This window comes from Cornus florida, unplaced genomic scaffold (genome assembly GCF_030987335.1).
Source record: "Cornus florida cultivar Cherokee Brave unplaced genomic scaffold, ASM3098733v1 CherokeeBrave_3.0.0_Hap2_Chr06, whole genome shotgun sequence".
NCBI lineage: Eukaryota > Viridiplantae > Streptophyta > Magnoliopsida > Cornales > Cornaceae > Cornus > Cornus florida.
The window spans coordinates 80732694-80752908 of record NW_026775576.1 but is presented as its reverse complement, the minus strand read 5'-3'; the positions used below and the strand labels follow the sequence as shown (position 1 = coordinate 80752908).

The window sequence follows — 20215 nt, the reverse complement described above, 5'->3', positions numbered from 1 at the left end:
TTTGTGCGATTATAATAAATAGAGTCCAATTACAATATCATCGAAAAATTGTGATTGGAATTTTCCAATCCTAACCATAACATCAATTTTGTTGATTTGGACTTAGTGTTATACCTTTCAATGAAGTATGTTTTCCTTGGGTGTATTAATTAGTAGTGATGGTGCATCATTGCATTTGTGTGATTATGAAGCATTATGTTAATTCACTAATTTTTTTTTTTTTAAACTAATTTAATCAGTAAAATCCTTTTTCACATATTTCTCTCCTCATATTTTAGGGATTCAAATTGAATTTCTTGTTCTCCATTTTTTAATTTCTTTTATTGATATATAAACCTAAATTATCTGGAGAACTCTGGGAACTCAATTTTACTTTCTTGCTTGGAGAGCTATGTAATCATATCTAAACTCTGGGAACTCAATTTTACTTTCTTGCTTGGAGAGCTATGTAATCATATCTAAACTTTTAGTAGTTTGGCTAACAATTGGTTTGGTAAATCACTTATTACTTTTACTACAAGAGTTGATTTTTATTAGTGTGATCGTGATAATCATCCTTCTAATTCCATTTGCATTTATATTTCTTGGCTTTTAAAAAATAGTCAAATCAAAACATGAAGTTCCCTTGTACTTCGTTTTGTGACAATTTATGTATAATACAAGGTACGCCTAATCAATTGATTCATATTCTTCCTAGCAAACAAGGTCAATAAATTTTTATTTTTATTATTATTTTAAATTGTTATCTCCTAAGCATATTATACCAAGGTCAATAAAATTTTAAGCAAATTAGTAATTATTTTATTGAAAACTCAAGTTTAGTGTTTTTTACATCATCACATATAATTTCTTTACACTCATCCTTCTAGTTGGAAGGAATTGATGGGGCTGAGCTCTTACACAACTGAAAAGCCCATCGGAGGAATCCAATTATATAAATGTTAGATTTTTTAATTATCTGATGGGCCTGTGATTGGGCTCTTCTCCATTTTTAGTGATTAAGGTTCTCTCTTTTGTGTTTGGGCAGCCTTTCAGCCTTGGTTGCCATGGCCTCCTTTTCTAAAGCCTGTATCTTTGGCCCTTGGGCCAGTGTATTCTTTATGTTCATATTTATACATTTGCTTAACTGTTCAAAAAATTAAAAAAAAAAAAAATTGGAATTTCATTTCTAGGATGCAGATTGAACGGTTGGAAGCTAAGCTAAAATTGGGCTGAGAGGATATCATTTCATTTCTATAATTAACAAAATATAAGTCTGAAACGTGTGATATCATTGATTGGACTTATTTTTATTTATTTATTATCTAATGTTAGTGTTTTATAAAGATAATAAATCTTAACCCAAAATTAGGATCAAGCACACATGCATGTGTCAACACACTCATGGAAGAAAAGCAGCATCTTCTTGCTTCAAATAGATGGCTTTGCTTTACAATAACTTGAAGAGTGAATGGTCCATTTGCATCTCGTTCATTACTATTCTCTTACCAAGAAAGACCCAAAAGAGGGAACAAGTAGGTTTTTTTTAGAATAACTTGGAGAATGAATGTTCCATTTATATCTCGTGCACTACTGTTCTCTTATCAAAGAATGGTCCAAAATCGAGAACAAGCTTACACAGTTGTGACAGAAAAGCATCTTCAAAATTTTGGCTTTGTATTAGTATAACTTGGAGAGTAAATATTCGAATCGTATCTCATACATTACCCTTTTCTTACAAAAAAATGGCCAAAAATGGGGAATAAGCTAACACACAATAGCCAAAGAAAAGCACCCCCAAATTGCTGGCTTTGGTTTAGAATAACTTGGAGAATGAATGTTCCATTTATATCTTGTGCATTACTCTTCCCTTACCAAAGAAGGTCCAAAATCGAGAACAAGCTTAACAGTTGCGACAGAAAAGCATCTTCAAATTTCTGGCTTTGTATTGGAATAACTTGGAGAGTGAATGTTCTAATTGTATCTCGTACATTACCGTTCTTTTACCAAAAAAAAAAGCCCAAAATCGGGAATAAGCTAACACACAATAGCCAAAGAAAAATACCCTCAAATTGCTGAAAAATTAAAAACCACCGTGAACACATACTGAAATTAATTCAGTCAGGCTAAAACAAAAGAGAGAGTTTGAAGCATTGAGAAGAGAAGAGAAATGGCGGAGATTGTTTTGAACCTAGTGATCGACAATTTGGTCCCTTTACTTAAAGAAGAGGTGAATCTTTTGAAAGGTGTTCACAAAGAATTTGAAAGCATCAAAGTTGAATTAGAGCTCATGAAGCCTTATCTGAAGGATGCAGATGAAAGGCTGGAAAGAGGAGAGAGCAATGATGGTGTAAAAGCTTTGGTGAAACAAGTAAGGAAAGTTTCTTACCGGATAGAAGATGTGGTTGATGAATACATACTTCAAGTGCTGACACAACGCTCCGACCAGCGTCGTGAGTTCATCGGTTGCCTTTACAAAGCTGCTCGATCGATCATCAAATGTAGACCAAGACACAAGATAGCCTCTGAGATTCAAGAGATCAAAGCAACTATTCGTGAGATCCACCAACTACGCGATAGATACAATTTACAAGTCAAAGAGGAAGGATCAAGCAGCAAGACATGGCATGATCCTCGAGTGTCTTTTCCTTTCCTTGACGATGACGAAGTGGTGGGCATCGAATCTCAACGAGCTCAACTGAAAAGCTGGATGGAAGAGGACGTATCATCAAAAAGGAGGGCAATTTCAGTGGTCGGCGAGGGTGGACTTGGAAAGACCACTCTTGTGAAGAAAGTGTATGATGACCAAATTGCAGCCAAGGAGTTCGCCTGCCATGCTTGGATCACTGTTTCTCAATCACCACCCAACAGAAAGGAGCTATTGATGACTCTAATGACGAAGTTCTACAAGACAAATGAAGAGTCTCCTCCCAGTGATTTGGAAACCACGGACGAGTCATCACTCATCGAGAAGCTAAGAGAATATTTACAAGACAAAAGGTGCGTGATTGTTTTCGATGATGTGAGGAAAATACAATTCTGTTATTTCATAAGATCAGTATTACCCAATAATAATAAGAAAGGAAAAGGAAGTCGGGTAAACATCACTGCAAGAAACAATGACGTGGCTACTTCTACCAAAGAATCTAGTTTTGATATGATTTATAAACTCAAACGCTTGCCAGACGACAAAGCGTGGCAACTCTTCTGCAAAAGCGCATTCCAATCTGATTGTCCTCGAGAGTTGGAGAAAGTGTGCCATGAAATTGTCAAAAAATGTAATGGAGTGCCACTTGCTATTGTAACAATAGGTCGTCTATTGTCGAACAAAGATAAGATGGTATCGGAGTTTCAAAGGCTTCACGATAGATTGGGTTCTGAGTTAAAAAGTAACCCCCACCTCGAAGATGTCAAGAAAATTATTCTCTTAAGTTATGTTGATTTGCCATACCACCTCAGAGCTTGTTTCTTGTATTTTGGCATATTTCCAGAAGACTACCCCATTAGATGTGGAAGGCTAGTTCGATTATGGATAGCAGAAGGTTTTGTAAAAGAAGAGAGTGGAAAAACATTGGAAGAGATTGCTGAAGAATACTTGAAGGAGCTCATCCATAGAAGTTTGGTTCAAATGGTGGTCCAAGATCCATTAGACTACAAAGTTCGTAAAAAAGTTGGACCATGTAAAGTCCATGATATAATGCGTGAGATCATCCTCTCAAAATACGAGGATTTAGTACTTTTGGCAAACGACGACTCTATTTCTGACGATGGACAATTTAGATGCTTATCCATTCACAACAAAACAAATGATAATGTTATGATCAATAGGATTACAAAGTCTAGAATACGTTCCGGCATCACTTTTATGAGAGATGAATTGCCAGAGTCTTTCATGGGCACATTAATGGCAAATTTCAAGCTTTTGAAGGTACTTGGATTTTGAAGATGCTCGGGTACTAGATTCTCTGCCTGAAGAAGTCGGAAATCTACTCCATTTGAGGTATCTAAGTTTGAGAAATACAAATGTGGAGGTTCTTCCGAAGTCCATCGGCAAGCTACGCTACCTATTGACATTGGATCTGAAACAAAGCCGTGTGGTTGTGCTACCTATTGAGATCAACAAGCTCCATAAATTACGGCATCTTCTTGCGTCCAATCGATCACCTGATGTGATACGTTCTGAGTCTGGGGCGGTAAAGATACAGGCCGAAGGTTTTGGTTGTTTAAAGGACTTGCAAGTGCTAAAGTCAGTGGAGGCAAATGATGATGGAGGAAGCCTAGTTAAAGAGCTAATAAAGCTACGGCAGTTGAGAAAATTGGGTATGAAGAATCTGAAACGTGAAGACGGGAAGGATCTGTGCATTGCGGTTGAGAATATGAGCCACCTTCAATCTTTAAGTGTAGAGGCAACTCTATTTGGCATTCTTGATGTACAACAGATTTCATCTCCGCCAGATTCTCTTCAACGTCTTTTCTTGATTGGGCATTTAGAGAAGTCCCCTGATTGGATTTCCAAACATCAAAATCTGATCAGTATACGTTTGGTATACCCAAGACTGACAGAGGATCCCCTAAAATTCCTTCAAACTCTGCCCAGTTTACTAAAACTTGAGCTAGTTCGTGCATATGATGGCAAGTTCTTGCATTTTGAAGGAGGTTTTCAGAAACTTGAACGACTTTATCTCTCACTCATGCCTGAATTAATTTCCGTAAAAGCCGACACAGGAGCACCGCCTCTCTTGAAATTTGCGAATATTTTGGAATGCCCAAGACTGGAGGAGGTTGCCGAGAAAATTGGTAATATTTTCATCTTTTAGATAAAATTAACTGACTACACTGTTAAATAGCGATGATTATATTTAGTGAACAAATAAACTACTTTAATTAACATGTTATATTAAGGAAGCAAATTATTATTCATATTTCATAAAATTTACTATTAAATTATATTAATGACTGTCTTGGAATTTTATTCATATTTCTAGAGTGGTGTGTGTGGCAGAAATTAAAGTTTATGTTTAATTGTTGTTTTTACTTTTATGGAGTTGAATTATAAGATTTTTAATGGTTTGTTAATATGACAGAGAATGTGAGGACCAGATTTCTTTCTTTCTTTCGTTCGCGTAGCCCTTTATGTTCAAAAGGCGGCCACTTAAATTCATCTATCCGTCTTTCTTTCTTTTTATTTTTTTCTTTTTCTTTTGTGGGTTCTTGTAGATATTGCATATAGCATCGTTTACAACTGTTTGGTTATTCTATTCCAAATCTCTTCAATTTACAAATTCATGTTTTATTGTAACTGCCGCAATGTCGGCAAGGGGCAACAACTAACCTTGGTAACTTGCAAATTCATGCTTGCATTTCAATCTAATTTCTTTTCCTTGGAAAAACTCATATTTTATAAACTTTATTAAAGTATATTAATGGCTATCTTGGAATTTTATTCATATTTCTATATTTTTGTAAGAATATATTACAATGCACAAAGCCCAACTTTCTGCAAGTAACGTAATATGTGGCTGTGTGTGTCAGATATTGAAGTTTATTTTTAGATATTGTTTTTACTTTTTAGGAGTTGAATTATAAAGTTTTTAATTATTTGATATCACCCATCATACTTTGTTAATGTGACAGGGAAGGCGGCAGCTTTTCAATGTTTTTTGTTCTTATAATTTGAGTAGATTTCTATAAAAAGATACCTATACCTATGTTAGTAGTTGAGACGAGAATGAGAATTTAAAGACACCCAGAGACTTGTGAGAATAAGAATTGAGAGATAATGTAGTGTCATGAGATATTTTAAATTCTCGTGTAACTATGGATAAGGTATTTGGCAATTCATATGATCAAGCTGTCAAAGCTTAGAAGAGATAGGTTTAAGTGATTTTAAAGGATTTATTAAATGTATTTTATTTAGTTTATCTGGGTTCATTAATATATTTATTAATTGTTATGTGTGTTTTAATTTATTTATTTATTAAATTGTTTAGGTGTATTTGAATCATTCCATTTAGTTTATTTATATACTTTGGGTTGAATTTAGTATTAATGGACCATGGGTTACTTCGGTCAGCCTAGGATTTCTATTTGGGCTTTGGTGGGCTTATGTTGTTTTCTGGTTAAGCCTTATTTTTAAGATCGATCCTAGGTTGCAAAAACCTAGTTTTCGATCATTTTTAACTTAGAAACAATCCCAATCATTAGTTCCTTAATGTCACAAGTACATGTAATATTATTATTTTGATTAATATTAATTAGTTTACCATGTTTCTGATTAGCATGTCTAAATTCAATGATTTTCCCAACTCATATTTCTGGTTCGACGCTCCCTGACCCTATGCTCAACGTTAATCTAGTTTGCATAAGGCATTATGCTACGCTGAAATTAACAATGGAAGAAGATAAAATAATTTCATGTTATCTGTGTTATTTATTATAATGTGAAATGTGTTGTGGAACCACTATTGACTGACTATTAATGCAGCCTCACTAGTACCATTGGCATGGTAGAGTTGCCTAAATAGGAGGTCTAAATTATTGGCATGATTTGTCGAGGCATGAGTGAGTTGTTTATTATTTTATGCTTATATATGTTGATCACATGTTTATGAGTATCTTGTTATTGGGTTGGTTTTGATTAGAGATGATCTGTTTATCGATTCTATGTAGGGTTGTAGTAGAGAGGACTTGTTTATGAGTTTAATACACCTTTTATTGATTTCAGGTCCCAGCCTGTTCTAGTCACAGGGTTGAGGACTCAGCACTCCTTAGCTTGTCGTGATCGTCCTTCCTTTCGGTTATTTTAGTGTAGGGACTCATTATTATTATTTATAGTCTTTCTTGAGATTATGGATGGTCTTTATGATTTTATATTTAGGGGTCCTTTGTTTGACGGGATTCCCGAGTTGTATTAAATGGAGTTTTAAAGATTTATGAATGATTGAGTTTTATTTGATTCTAGTATTTCCTTTCGCTTTTATTTCTTTCTTTATTACATTTTATATTCTATGTTTGTTTACTACCATGTGATTGATATTTTTTAATTTTTATATATAAGCTTGATCAACTTATATGTGAAAATTTGGGAGTGTCACAAGAGTTGAACCTAAAAATAGGTTACCTTCAGTATTCGCCACAAGCTTGTGAGCCATTTTTGAGATGAGATTGAAAGGCATTCTTCTCTGAAAGAAGCCCATAGACATCTCATCAGGAGGATCAACCAAGAGCTCATGGTCCTTACCAGCAGTTTTAAAGAATTCAAAATCCCAATCTGTGGAGGGGCTCTGAGCAACCGATGGCCAATTCCTTGATTTGTGTTCATGAGTATGTTCATCTTGCTTAAAAGCAGAAGAATGTTCAGAAGCCGAGGAGAGGAACATACAAGTGAAGCATGATTAGGTTGCTTGAGGATGACTGATAGGGAGTAGGCAAGGACATGCCCCTTTTTGCAGAAGCATGGCTTGATTGGGCAGGACAAGCAATGGCTGGTGGCATTGGATTTCATTTTGAAACACCTTGAGCTCCTTGGACACACACCTTTGCAAAAATGGGCGGCGCGAGTAATTCGCACTGCATTGAACATTTTGCCCGGTATCCATGGCAGGCAGGGGATGAGGAGGAGGATTGGATGAGAAAGCCTGCAAGCCTGTGACAATTGCCTTGTCTGTGACAACCTCCACCAAGAGCTCTGCAACCTCATTGAAACAGAGTGGGTAGAACCAAAAAGAGGATCAAAGCTCAAGATAATTAATTTCATAAAGAGATATTTTAAATTATTTTTCTTCACATGACAAATATTCAGAGCTGCTAAGTCTGATGAAGCATGTACTCAGTTAGGGATCCAAATAAGAAAGCATAAAATGGTATCATATGATTATTTGACAATGGGCAAAGTCGTATATTTCCATTTCTAATGGGTTCATCCATTGTGCAGATTGTTGGGACTTGGGACATACATTGAGTAATACAGTGTGCATGGGAGCATATTAATTAAACATTTCTTTCATTTTCACCAAGCAACTGAACTGACTGGATTTCCAAACTTCAAACTCTGACCAGAATAAATTGATATTGTTTCAGGAATTGAATTATAGAATTTTTAATCATTTGAGACCACCCCTCATGCTTTGTTAATGTGACAGAGAAGGGGAAATTTGGACCGAAAGTCCAAGATCAAGTTCAAACAGACCATGCCGTTCAAAGAGCAGCATGTCAATTTATCCAGAGTCCAGAATCATGTTTCCTGGGCTCCAAAGATTTATCGACCACCTCTCTTCAATTTTACAAATTCATGTTTTAATTTTCAGGTGTGTAATTTAACAGACATGGCAACCTCGACAAATTAACTTGTGTTGCTGGAACAACTAGCCTTCCAACCACAAACCGATGCTTTCGTTTTCTAAGGTATTATACTACGGGGTATTGTTTGCTTTTGTTATATGTTTTCCATTTACTTTCTTTTCCTTAGAATATGTTTCCTTCAACACAAAAATGTACCGTGTTTCACCCTATCCACCACCTCAACCACATGTGTGTTTGTCAAACATTAAATAATAGAAAAATATAAGTTTCAATACAACCAAATTACTAAATATTCTCTAATCTACAAAAAAATAAATTATAAGATACAAGTTTAGATAGTTATTTTGGAACTTAAATAGAAATTTACTTATGACAGGTATAATTAAACAGGAATAAACGGGTTGAACCCCTCAACCCAAACACGACACGATTAACTAAACGGGTTAATCGTGTCGACCCGTTTACGATCCGAACCCATTTAAGGTCAATACAAACCCGTTTAACTCGTGTCGCGTTCGAGTCGTGTTAGTGGGTCGTGTCAAACTTTACCACCCCTGATCAAAATGTGACTCTTGGGATATGTATGCCAATCCAAAAGCATAATAAAAATAGAAATAAACACATTTGAAAGATGGTTGAAGTTACACTAATTGAAGATAAAACAAGAGCAAAGTGATTAAGATAATTTAACCGTGAGCAAAGGACCAATAATTGCACCCCTCGAGGAACATTGGGGGTACTGCTAGGTGGTCGAGTGGTTGAAGAAAAACAGGGAGATATCCTGTATATGATAGAATATACTCCATGATTTAAATGAGGTAATAACTTTAGAGGCAATGCAAAACAAGATTTATATAGCCGACCTTAAATAGTTAAGAAAATGCTCTGTTAAGTCGTATATTATTGCAATATAAATCTTCAGCTCGTAAACTGATAACCACCATCAATGGTATGGTAGTAGATTAATGGTATGTTCTCTACTTTAAGGTAGGAGGTTGATGATTCAAATCTCCATAGAGAGATAATAGATGGGTATGTTAAATGCCATAACACACAAAAAAAAATAATAATAATAATAATTCAGACATAGTAAGAGAGAGTTGCTAGAACCAAAAAGAGGATCTAAACTCAAGGAAAAGAAAATGAGCATTTATACCACTCTTGAAGAGAAACAAGTGATGCAATACCATATTGAGTGGCTAATGTAATTGAAGTCGACACAGATTATGTAATTTCAAACTCAATGAAAAGGAAAACTTCATTTTATTTTGCATAAACATATCTAAAATGTTGTCCCAATTGCCATATTCAGCCAAAAGAAGAAAAAAAGGAAAAATAGTTTCTAATCGTATCAATACTTGATGCAATGATAAAAGTTGATTCGAGTATCAAAGCAATCACTTTATATAATATGATCAAAATTTTAACGTTTTTGTCACACTGTAGGCGGACCAGCACTGACCAAATATAGAAACCTTTGAAACTATTTTTCTTCACCTGACAAATATTCAGGGCTCCTAAGTCTGGAGCATGTATTCAGTTAAGAGATCCAAATAAGAATGTATTTCTGTATGATATGGCAAAGTGGACTCTGACCTTCACAATGGGCAACTGATAAAATGTCCACTGACCTTCACAATGGGTAACTGATGAATAGTCGACCTTGATGAATAATTATATGAAGCCTAATCCTTGATACAAATCCCTAAGCTGAAATTATCAGGTCGACTTTGCAACCTTAGGCAGAGTTTTTAGAAGCGACAATGAAGGCTTTCGCACAGTGTGATTGAGCAGTATCATAAGTGTCAAAAGAGTTAAAGCTCCAGCCTGATGAGCAGTGCCTAACGAAACAGGTACATAAGATAGAAGGGTTGATATCCCCAAAGTCACCTGCAATTAGGTAAAATGAAATTGAGATACCAAGAAGTTACTAATTTTCAGACAATAAGAAAACACTCAAAACTACAAAAATGATTAAACTACCAACACAATTTTTAAAGAACTCATAACTGAAAATAGTTTAAACAAACAACTTAAAAGAACTCAAAACTAAAATTACCTGAAGAGCAGCCATGCCCATGGTGCTTCCGATTAAAGATCGTATGGCCGGATGAATGTCCAGGTTTCTCGTGCACCACCAAAAACTGCCAATTGAAACTAAGGTTGCAGTCGCAAGGATACGATGGTCAAGCTGTAAGCATTAAAGGATATATGAACTCATTAAGAAAAAATTCTCTGGAAAAGTATCATAAATTAGTGCTTGAGAACATAAATTTTTCTAATTCAATTAAAATTTATTTGTTTTACATCTTCAGGAAGTTCAAGCAATAACACGTACACAAATGTATAACTGAAACCAGCTATATTTAACACCGTTTTTTATTATTAAGCAAGATTAATTAGAAAGTAAGCAAGATTAATTAGAAAGCGTTCAAACAGGAACGCATCCATCAAAAGATACATGAGGGCCAAGTAGGGCCCCTAAATTCTCAATGTATCAAACAATGGATGCAGAATCAAGCCTTGCATGCAGCTGTAATTCGTAAATGGCTTGAGAATTATGTGGCTCCAACAAAGTTATAAAAAAGTAACTTTTGGAAACAAACTCCTTCAGAAATTAATTCTCTGTTTGAACAATGGAATCATGATATTCAGTCGCATGTTTGATTCTGCAGTGTTTCAAGTCAAAAATGTTTAATGAGTGGTACTAAATGTTGTGGGAACAGCCAAAACAATTCTAGCAATGGTGCTTCCAATCGAACATATGAACTGGTATTCGTATTTGAAGGTAACAGTTTCCCCTATATAACTATTCAACCATAACAACACATATGCTGATTGTGTTGAATATAAAAATAATTTTCGTAGTACTCCTCTTTTGGTAGTCGAAAAAATCTAAAGACACACTTCAGAGTTTTATAACAGCTTGTAATGGCAACGTTTGTTCCAAAACACCAATTCATCTTACCCCCTCCCCTGGTGTTCCCCTGTATTGATAAAATGGCACAAAAATGGGGGAGGAACTGATAATGCCAAATCCATCAAAAAAATACCTGACAGTTACAAGAATCTTCTACAGACATAAGTACAGGTTACACTTGGTGCAAAAAAGCAGGGACGAAAGGAAATAATATTTAACATCTTAATTCCCTAATTTGATTTCGCTGAAAACAACATTAGATAATTTTATTCATTTAAATTATAGGAGTAACTCTCAATTTGGGGAGATTTAGGGAAAATAAAGGGTGTATGGAAACTCCAAATGTTCGCCTTCAACAATACACCAAACCCATTAGACAGTTTGTAAAACTCAACTAGGGGGGAAGGTTGATTACGGCTCCATTATGCTATGAGCGCCTACCAGAGATCTGCTTCAGGTGTGACTGTTTTGGTCACTTCATGAAATGTTGTAAAAGTCATTTCAGTGGTGAATCAGATAATGAATTTGGAAAATGGCTGAAATTCGAAGGTGGCGTCCAGCTTTATGAAATCGCACCTTTTATTTCCGTAAGGTAAAATTTAAATTCGTATTCCTCTTTGAATATGTTTTAACATCGCAATCATTATGCTCTTCCTCATATCTGCAGCTAAATCAACCTCGATTCTAGTTAATAGCTATTGATGCATTCATCTGGAAAGGCATATAAGTCTGCTATAGTATACGGTGACCAAGAACTTCGAAAGATACCTGAACCGTTGATGTATTCTCAAAGAAGTTGCGGACAAGTGGCTTCATGCTAAAAATATCATCTGGAATCCATGTATCACCCATCTTCGGGAAAGTATTAAAAGCATGTCCCTGGCAATTTAGCATTCAAACAAAGATTCATCTCACAAATTTTCTCAAAGCATTACGATACAAAAAGTAAGATAGTTACATACGGCATCATTCCCTGCAACAAATGCTCCTGATACAGCAGTGATGCCAACGAGGATGCTTAGAGGAAGGGCAAGTTTCTTAATTTTTGCTGCCCCACGAACCCAAGCAACTGATTCAGCAGGTGGTTCAGGCATAACAACAGATAGAGCAGTCCAAAACAGGCCACAGTAAATAACAAAAGCTGACGTAAGATGAGCTGCTAGGCGGTAAGGGCTTACTCTAGGTTGAGAATATTCAGATGGTGGCTCCTTTAAAAGAAGAACGGAAGAGATGAAACCTATTTAAGAGTTTCACAACTCATACAAAATTTTAGTGCCATAAACAGAACTTTTAAGTATGCTTTTTTTACCTCTAAACCACTTTTAACCATCCACCAACCGATTAGTCCCTGTCCAGCACCAAGGGCAAAGAGAACAGAGAGTCTCATTCCAAGTCGCAGAGTAATGTATCCCTTACGAAGAAAATATGAAAATGGCAGTGCAAACATGATACCTAGTCCTCTTCCCCACATTCGATGTGCATATTCCATCCAATAAATGAACTTGAAATCTTCAATGCTCATCCCTTTGTTTACACTACAAGATATCAGAAATCAAATAAGTCACCAGTAACCAACAAAATTTGGATTTTCTACATCATTTGTAAATACAAAGCAACATCACTGGTAGACTCAAATATGAAAATTGGAGTTACAAATCATGAAAAAAATCTGACAAAAATAAAATGAAATTCCAGGCACAAGCTGCACAATAAACAAATATTAGTTACAGAGACACTTAAGTGTTGTTTGAACTAACCGCTTGTACTCAGGGGATTGCTTATATTTCTCAAATTCAATCAACCAGTCATCATCTGATAGAGGAGGAAGGTTACCGGTGAATTTCCAGTCAGTCATCGAAAGACCAGATCGAGTAAGTCGTGTGACACCCCCAAGCACCACCATACTAAACACCCAGGCAGCTGAAGCAAAAAGCCATATTCCAACAGCTTTCTGTGCATGGGGCCCAGCAGTAACCAGAAGCTTTAAACCCTCCTTATTTATCATATTGGTAGTTGCCGTGGTACACATATTCCTAAAAGATGGAATAGAAAATTCCTGAAAAAGCATATAATGTTGATCCTTTTATTATATTTATAGACAAAACTAAAATATATATGTATAAAAAAAAAATTTTAAAAAAAAAAAGTATTCAAACACAAGGAAAGGAAGAAAAAATTGATGCTTGAAGTTTCTAGTTGATAAAAAGAAGTCTATCTACTTCAATGTCCCAAGATTAGTAGGCTAACTTGGTTAAAGATAAACACTTCTAAGGGAAATAGTAGCTTTGCAATGCAGTTGTTGAATGACTTCTGTCTAGCTCACAAGGAGGTTAAAGCTTCACACTGGTCCACTTGCAACTTACAAGTCTAAGTTCCAACTCTTTGCTGATAAGAAAAAAGAAAATCCCCTAATAAGAAGACTTTCAACTATTCTAACTGAAAGACTAAGAAATCCAAAAAGGATCTAAGCAATAACAAAAAGTAAGCATCAACATATCATTTTGAGAAAAGAACAAAAACTAGAGTACAGGTGATCAAGGTAGGGTTTTTATTTTCTTTTTTTTCAAACAAAGCATATAAAATGGATCTATCTAATGCGAGTCTACAAGAATAAAAAGCACACAATGAAATCCAAGTCCATTAATCAAATCAACAAGACATCATTAGAATCTAAATTAGAAGACCACACACTGGGGAAAAAAACATAAAATAAAAAATTTTACTACTTCCACCGAATTTTTCTACAATGAACAACCAAATAAATATAAAGGAAAATCCAACATAATATATCCATAAATAAACAAGATCATTTGAAACTAAATTGCAAGACCACACATCGGAAACAATAGAAATAAATAAAAGAAAAAAGGTACAACTTTCACCTCTTTTTTTAGAATAAAACCAACCCAAATCATCTTAAAAGAAATTCCAACATTATATATACATATATAGACACGCATATTCGTTACGTGATTTACTCAATTCATAGCTCATTAAGACAGGTAAAGCTTCAGATAAAGAGGAATGAAAACAGAACATCAAACAAAGGAAATAATAATTTTTTTCATATAATTCTAAAAACAAATGAAGAAATGAAGCGACATGACAAGGTAGAAATCGAACCTTATGATGATGATGATAAACAATGGATCTGAAGCCATAGAAAATGAAGTTCCTTGCCGTAACAGAATTAGTTGTATTACGAGCACCAACATAAACAGAGTAGAATATGCAAGGGTTTAGAGATGGTTCATTGAAAACCCTAGTTGATGATCCCCTTACATTGCAGGATATGCTACTATTTAGGGCTTTGCTCCTCCTGAGAAATGATGATACAAGTCTGCTCCCAACCATGGGCCCCTGTTTCTCTCTCTCTCCTCTCTTTCTCTCTCTCCAACGGCGAGCTGATTTTAGTCAGTCAGTACTCAAATGGGGTTTGTGGAGAGACATATTGCAGTCTCCAAACGATGCCTAAAGTAAACAGTAACCATCAAAATTACACAACGCTAGCCATCTTTTATCGAAACATATTGGTAAAACTTTTTATTTTATTTTATTTTTTTGGATCATAGATATTGGGAACGAATTATTAAGTAGGACGTGGAAGAAAAATTAATCTGACTTACAAAATTTGAGTTGAATAAGATTTGTGTAAAGAAAAACGTAATTATCATTGGACTATGTTTTTAGTGAATTTTTTAATTATAATTATTAGTGAGCAATTATTTTAATTTGGTTTTAATTTTACCTTCATTATTATTATTATTTTTTTTATTTTTACTTTAGCAAGAAACAAATTCACATACCGAATCCATAAGACCTTCTATTAAGAAAGGTCCAAAAGTATTACTACGCTACAAGTCTTTATCAAATTACATAAAGATTAAGTTTTCTTATGCACTATATTGAGCCAGTTTGATTTAAAAAAAAAAAAATTGGGTGAAAGGTTAATATAAAGTGTTTACTGTGATTTCTGACAAAAAATTGTCTAATATAATTACTTTTGCTCCTATAAACATCATCAACTAGTTATATCTTGTTAGTATTACGATTTATTTTGCTAGCTTCACTCCACTCCATCATGGCCTTAATTGGCTCTGCCCTGTTCACTTCAACTTTAAGTCAAATGGAATCGGGCCTTTAGACCCAACATCTTATTTAAACTTTTCAAGTATTAACCGTTGCTGCAGCAAAAAGAAGTATTTCAAATTTAAAGTTGATAAAATAACAACTACGATCAACTATGTCATAAGAAAGATTAAATGAATTGACTATATTATCTATTGAAAAAGATAATTTAACCATACTTGAATATAATAATTTAATAACTTTTAACCACACTTGTATATATCATATGCTCCTCATTCTAATTATTATTTTTTTTGGTTAACTTATGCTTTCATTATTGTTGTCTTTGTTTAGATTGTCATGTGTCCCACCTAATATCTGCTTATTAAAATTTATTGATTATCTTTTTGTAATGTTGATTATTGAATTAACGTTTTAGCTTAGAAGATCAATAGTGGACTTCCCAAGTTGCTGTTAACTTACTCTGTCAAAAAATTTGGGTTTGCCAATCCTTAGACGGGCCCAGACCTCCCAAAGTTTTGTGAGGATAAGTTCTACTAGGCCCAATCTGTTCTATGTCATCTTGGAGCCCAAGCCCGTTACCCACATAGACTAACAAACAAAGAACATCACTGTTTCAGAAACCATTTCATTTTGGCCCAACATAATATGATCCTTAGTTTTTCTTCTTTTTAACATCCGCAGCCCATACCCAAACATATTTAGAAATTTGTAATTCTCTTTGTTTGCCATTTGTTACATTTTATTGCAAGTTTGTGGGTTATTATGATGTAAATTATTTGGCTGGCTATCTAGTTTTTATTTTTCTAAATCAAAGGGTTGTTTTCAGAGAAAATGAAAAAAATAAAATAGAGTGGATGATAATTAGACAGAGACAGTGAGGTTGATTTTTTCTTTTCCAATGTTCTCCCACTAAGAAAAAATTCATGATTGTTTGTAACTTCAATTAACCAATTACATACGCAACGTACACACACACTTCTTTTAAAACGTAGAGATCATACTATTTAGACCAATGGTCTGATAATGACGAGTTGTTAAAAATATACTACCACATAATTTCCACAATTTTTTAAAACATGTTTTTTTTTAATTTTTTCGGAGTATAAACTTCTTGTATAAATATAATAGATGTACAAAAGGGCCAAAGCCCAAATAAACAAAAACAAGTTGGGGTTCCCCAACAAACAAAGCCCAAATTTGGAGCCCAGACAAAGAGCGAAGCCCCTAACTCCATACAAGATGGAAGCAAATACACTGACCAAACATTTGTAGCCTAAATATGTAGACTAGCGATGTCTACGCCAAAGCAATCCGGTGAGTTTTGGAGGCGCGGCGAGATGATGCCAAGCCTCCGATCCCTCAATCTGGTTCCGGTGGTGGACGTATGAAGCTCCGATCTCAAGTTCTATAAGTGATCTTGTTCTTACTTTCACTTTATTTATTTTAAAATTTACGATTTCAACAGTACACGATATATATAATATTTTGAGATGTGTAGTAGGTAAATTTTAAATCTAACATTGAATGTACTCATAAAAATATATGATCATATTTTTTGTTTTATTTTTTTTTTATTTTTGTCAAATTTCTTACGATAAATGTGTGGTAATATTTACACACGCTTATACATATGTCCAAGAATATTTTCTTATTCTTTTTTGAAATAATGCTATTTTGGTTTATGAACTTTAAAGAAACTGTCCGGTACATTTATCATACCCACATCAACTTTTGTCAGTAGTTGCAGATTCATTAGTGCTTTTAGAGCAACCCAGCGCATAACAAATGCGTACTGATGCTTTGTTGAACGAATGTCTTTAGCCTGCACATTAGACACAAGTGGAATCGACTGATCAAATTTTGGATTTTACTACAAATATAAATACATATACATACATTTATGTCTAAACAAACAAAAATCACCTTAGTAAAATATTCATTCACCTTCACTTCCAAAGTAATTCATATACTCACTGCAACAATCCTAAATTGGACGACAGAAGGACAAGAATTTTTTTTTTTATTTTTTTAAACACAAACCAGAAGCATTTTATAATTCTAGCAATAGTTCTTCATATCAATCGCCAGCGGAGCTTTGTATAATGGGCCGGAAGATAAGTGCCAACAACCTTAGTTTAAAGGAAGACTCGCGTTGGGCTCTATCCAGATTGGGCTTCTGCAATTTTGGCCCGACCTGAATTAGAACTGCAAATATAAATTTGTAATATGAAGACGTGGACGACTCTTGCTGGAGGGGGATTTTTCCCTCCACAATCAGCAATGTAAAAAAAATAAAAATAAAAATTCATTCATGACATTCATGATAGATGGGTGACAGATCTTTTTCTTTCACAAATATATGTTTGTGAATATGATAGTTTTGGTTGCATCGGTTGGGATGGTTGGTAAGTGTTTTGAACCTTTATTTCATCGGTTGACACGATAAAAATGCTCATTTAATTAATTTTTTAGGTTGATAAACACTCCAAAAAAAAAAAAAAAAAAAAAAAAAGATAAATAAATAAATAAAACATTTCATTTAAGGGTAAAATAATTATAATACCTTTTTAAAATACATGTGATGACCCTGTGGACGGGTGCAAGACACTGATTGGATACCACAATGGCGAGTTACGAGTGCACAATCCCACATTATCTGGAAAAGGGAAAAGTGAAGTGCTTATATGTAAGTGTGTCATTCCAATTGGTATGAGGCCTTTCGGAGTAAAACTCAAGAGCAAAACCGTGTGAACTCACGTTCAAAGCAAATAATACCATAGCAAATAATACCATATCATATAGTCCTAATTAACAGACTACCACACTTCATATAAGCCAAATAAAAGTAAAAGTAAAAACTTTACCAAAGGGATGTATGTCATCTTGGATCAAAAGTTCGGTAGCCACATAGACTAACAAACAAAGAACATCTCTGTTTCAAAAGTAATTTAAGACCAAAGATTAAGTAATTGACTGGCTTTCTATTTTTTAATTTAACTTTATTTTTCTAAATCAAAGGATTGTTTTTAGAAAGAAAAAATAAAATAAAATAAAATTGATTGAAATAGAGTTCATGGTAAATAGACAGACACAGTGAGGTTGACTTCCAATGTCCTTCCATTGAAAAATTTGGTGACTTTTTATAACTTTCAAATAACTAATTAGCAACGCAGGCACTCTCACACACACCATATTGTTCCATTTGGAGCTCAATCGGTTATCTTCCAAGCTCGTAGCACTTAGGCCAATGGTCTGGTGATGATATGATGCTAAAAGGGCACATGCTATATGGCACATGATATATTGAGTTTAGCATAAATAAATAGGGTAAAGTGTAATAAATCCCTCTGAATTATAAGCCAATTGCACAAAACCTCCTTGAATTAACAAATGCTCCCCTGAACTACTAAAAAGTTGCATTTAAGGACATCAGGCAAGACTCCAGCACCGGAAAATCAAGATTACAAAATTACCCTCTACTTGAACGGCACCGTTTTATAGAATACTGTTCATCTTCTCCAAAAAATCAAAACATACACATATATATTTATACATACACATACGGACACATATATATCTACATATACACATACAGACACATATTTATTGAAAATTATTTCTTTGAATTCGAATCAAAACCCCAAATAATCGATCTCACGAGGCCAAAGTCGAAAATTTTGGACTTCAAATCGAATTCCGATTTGAGATTCAACGATCGGGAAGTCGCATGACACAAATGCCGCCGTGGAAGGCGGCCGGAAAAGACCAAAAGACGTAGAAGCTCTGAGACTTTCGAGACCGCTGAGAAATTCTGCTAGGGTAACTCAACCTTCCTTTTATTTATTTATTTATTTTTTGGACAAGCCTTTCTTTTATTCACGCCACACAGTGCAGAAAAGGAAGCCATTGAAATCGGGGAGGAGATGGGTCTAGTGATGGTGGTGTTGTGGCGGCAACTACGGAGGTTGAGCTCGAGGGAGGAGATGGAACTGGCACAGTGGTTCAGGACGGCAGCGAATCAGCTTTAAAATTGGAGACGAGGCAAATCGGTGAGACCACGGCAAATCACAAATCCATAGTCCAACAGTCACCATGGACGACGGCTAGTTCGGAACCCTATAGTGACACTATGACAGATGAGTCAGCCATTACAAGAAAGAAATGTCAAGAACGAGATGGAGACGCGCGCTGACGGCTAGTTCGTAGCGATGACGATGGCGGCTTCGGCGGCGACAACAGGTTCACAGCGGTGATGAGGTCGCGACGTCGATATTGAGAGAGAGAAGGTGGGCTAAGGATGCGGCGGTGGTGAAATTGAGAGAGAAGGTGGGTGAACTGCCGGCATCGCGGAGAGAGAGAGAGGGGGAAACAAAAGTGGGTTAGGGTTTTTTTTTTTTTTAGAAAATTAGCATCAGCGGCGATAAGGACGCCGAACACCTCTATCACCAGCGGCGATGAGGACGCTGACCTTCTCTAGCACCGACGGCGATGAGGACCGCGACCACCTCTTTCTCAAATCCATCCCTCACCGCACCGACGCTGTGATTTTTTTAGGGCTTTAATATGGGATTTTTTTATTTTTATTTTATACATTTAATAGTATAAGGGTAGATTTGTCATTTTCAAAATATATTGCTGGCATGTATTCATCACGCGCCTAATTGCCGGAGAAATCAAACGGAATTTCGCCGGTGTGTAATTTTTGCAAAAAAATTGATAGTTCAGGGGGTTAATTGTACAAAAAATAGTTCAGGGGGGTTTTTAGGAAGAGAGAGTAAAGTTCGGGGGGTTTTTTATACTTTACCCAAATAAATAATTCTAGTATTACAAGAAACTTACAAATATACAGATAAATCTTAGTACTAATCAATCTGGACAATGTAATTATGATATAATTATTGACATCACATATTCACAACCAAT

At 35.1% G+C, this 20215-nt stretch overlaps 2 protein-coding genes across 4 annotated transcripts; one reads left to right on the top strand and one right to left on the bottom strand.

The window, feature by feature from the left end:
- Positions 1-2149: 2149 nt before the first annotated feature.
- Positions 2150-4796, top strand: LOC132314425 (disease resistance protein RPM1-like). The gene is made up of 2 exons (XM_059813293.1): positions 2150-3907; positions 4011-4796. The coding sequence occupies exons 1-2, from the start codon at positions 2150-2152 to the stop codon at positions 4794-4796; spliced, it is 2544 nt and encodes an 847-aa protein (XP_059669276.1).
- Positions 4797-9520: 4724 nt separating this feature from the next.
- On the bottom strand, positions 9521-14699 carry LOC132312288 (cytochrome c oxidase assembly protein COX15). Of its 3 annotated transcripts, XM_059810593.1 has the most exons (8): positions 14324-14448; positions 13448-13585; positions 12958-13256; positions 12510-12735; positions 12163-12408; positions 11969-12079; positions 10340-10471; positions 9521-10170 (listed from the first exon to the last, which is right to left on the bottom strand). In XM_059810593.1, the coding sequence occupies exons 3-8, from the start codon at positions 13227-13229 to the stop codon at positions 10000-10002; spliced, it is 1158 nt and encodes a 385-aa protein (XP_059666576.1). In that variant the 5' UTR covers positions 13230-13256; positions 13448-13585; positions 14324-14448; the 3' UTR covers positions 9521-9999. The 3 variants fall into 3 exon arrangements, with proteins under 3 accessions (XP_059666576.1, XP_059666574.1, XP_059666575.1); XM_059810591.1 differs by lacking the exon at positions 13448-13585 and having other exon boundaries at positions 14324-14699; XM_059810592.1 differs by lacking the exon at positions 13448-13585 and having other exon boundaries at positions 12958-13233; positions 14324-14461.
- Positions 14700-20215: the final 5516 nt, after the last annotated feature.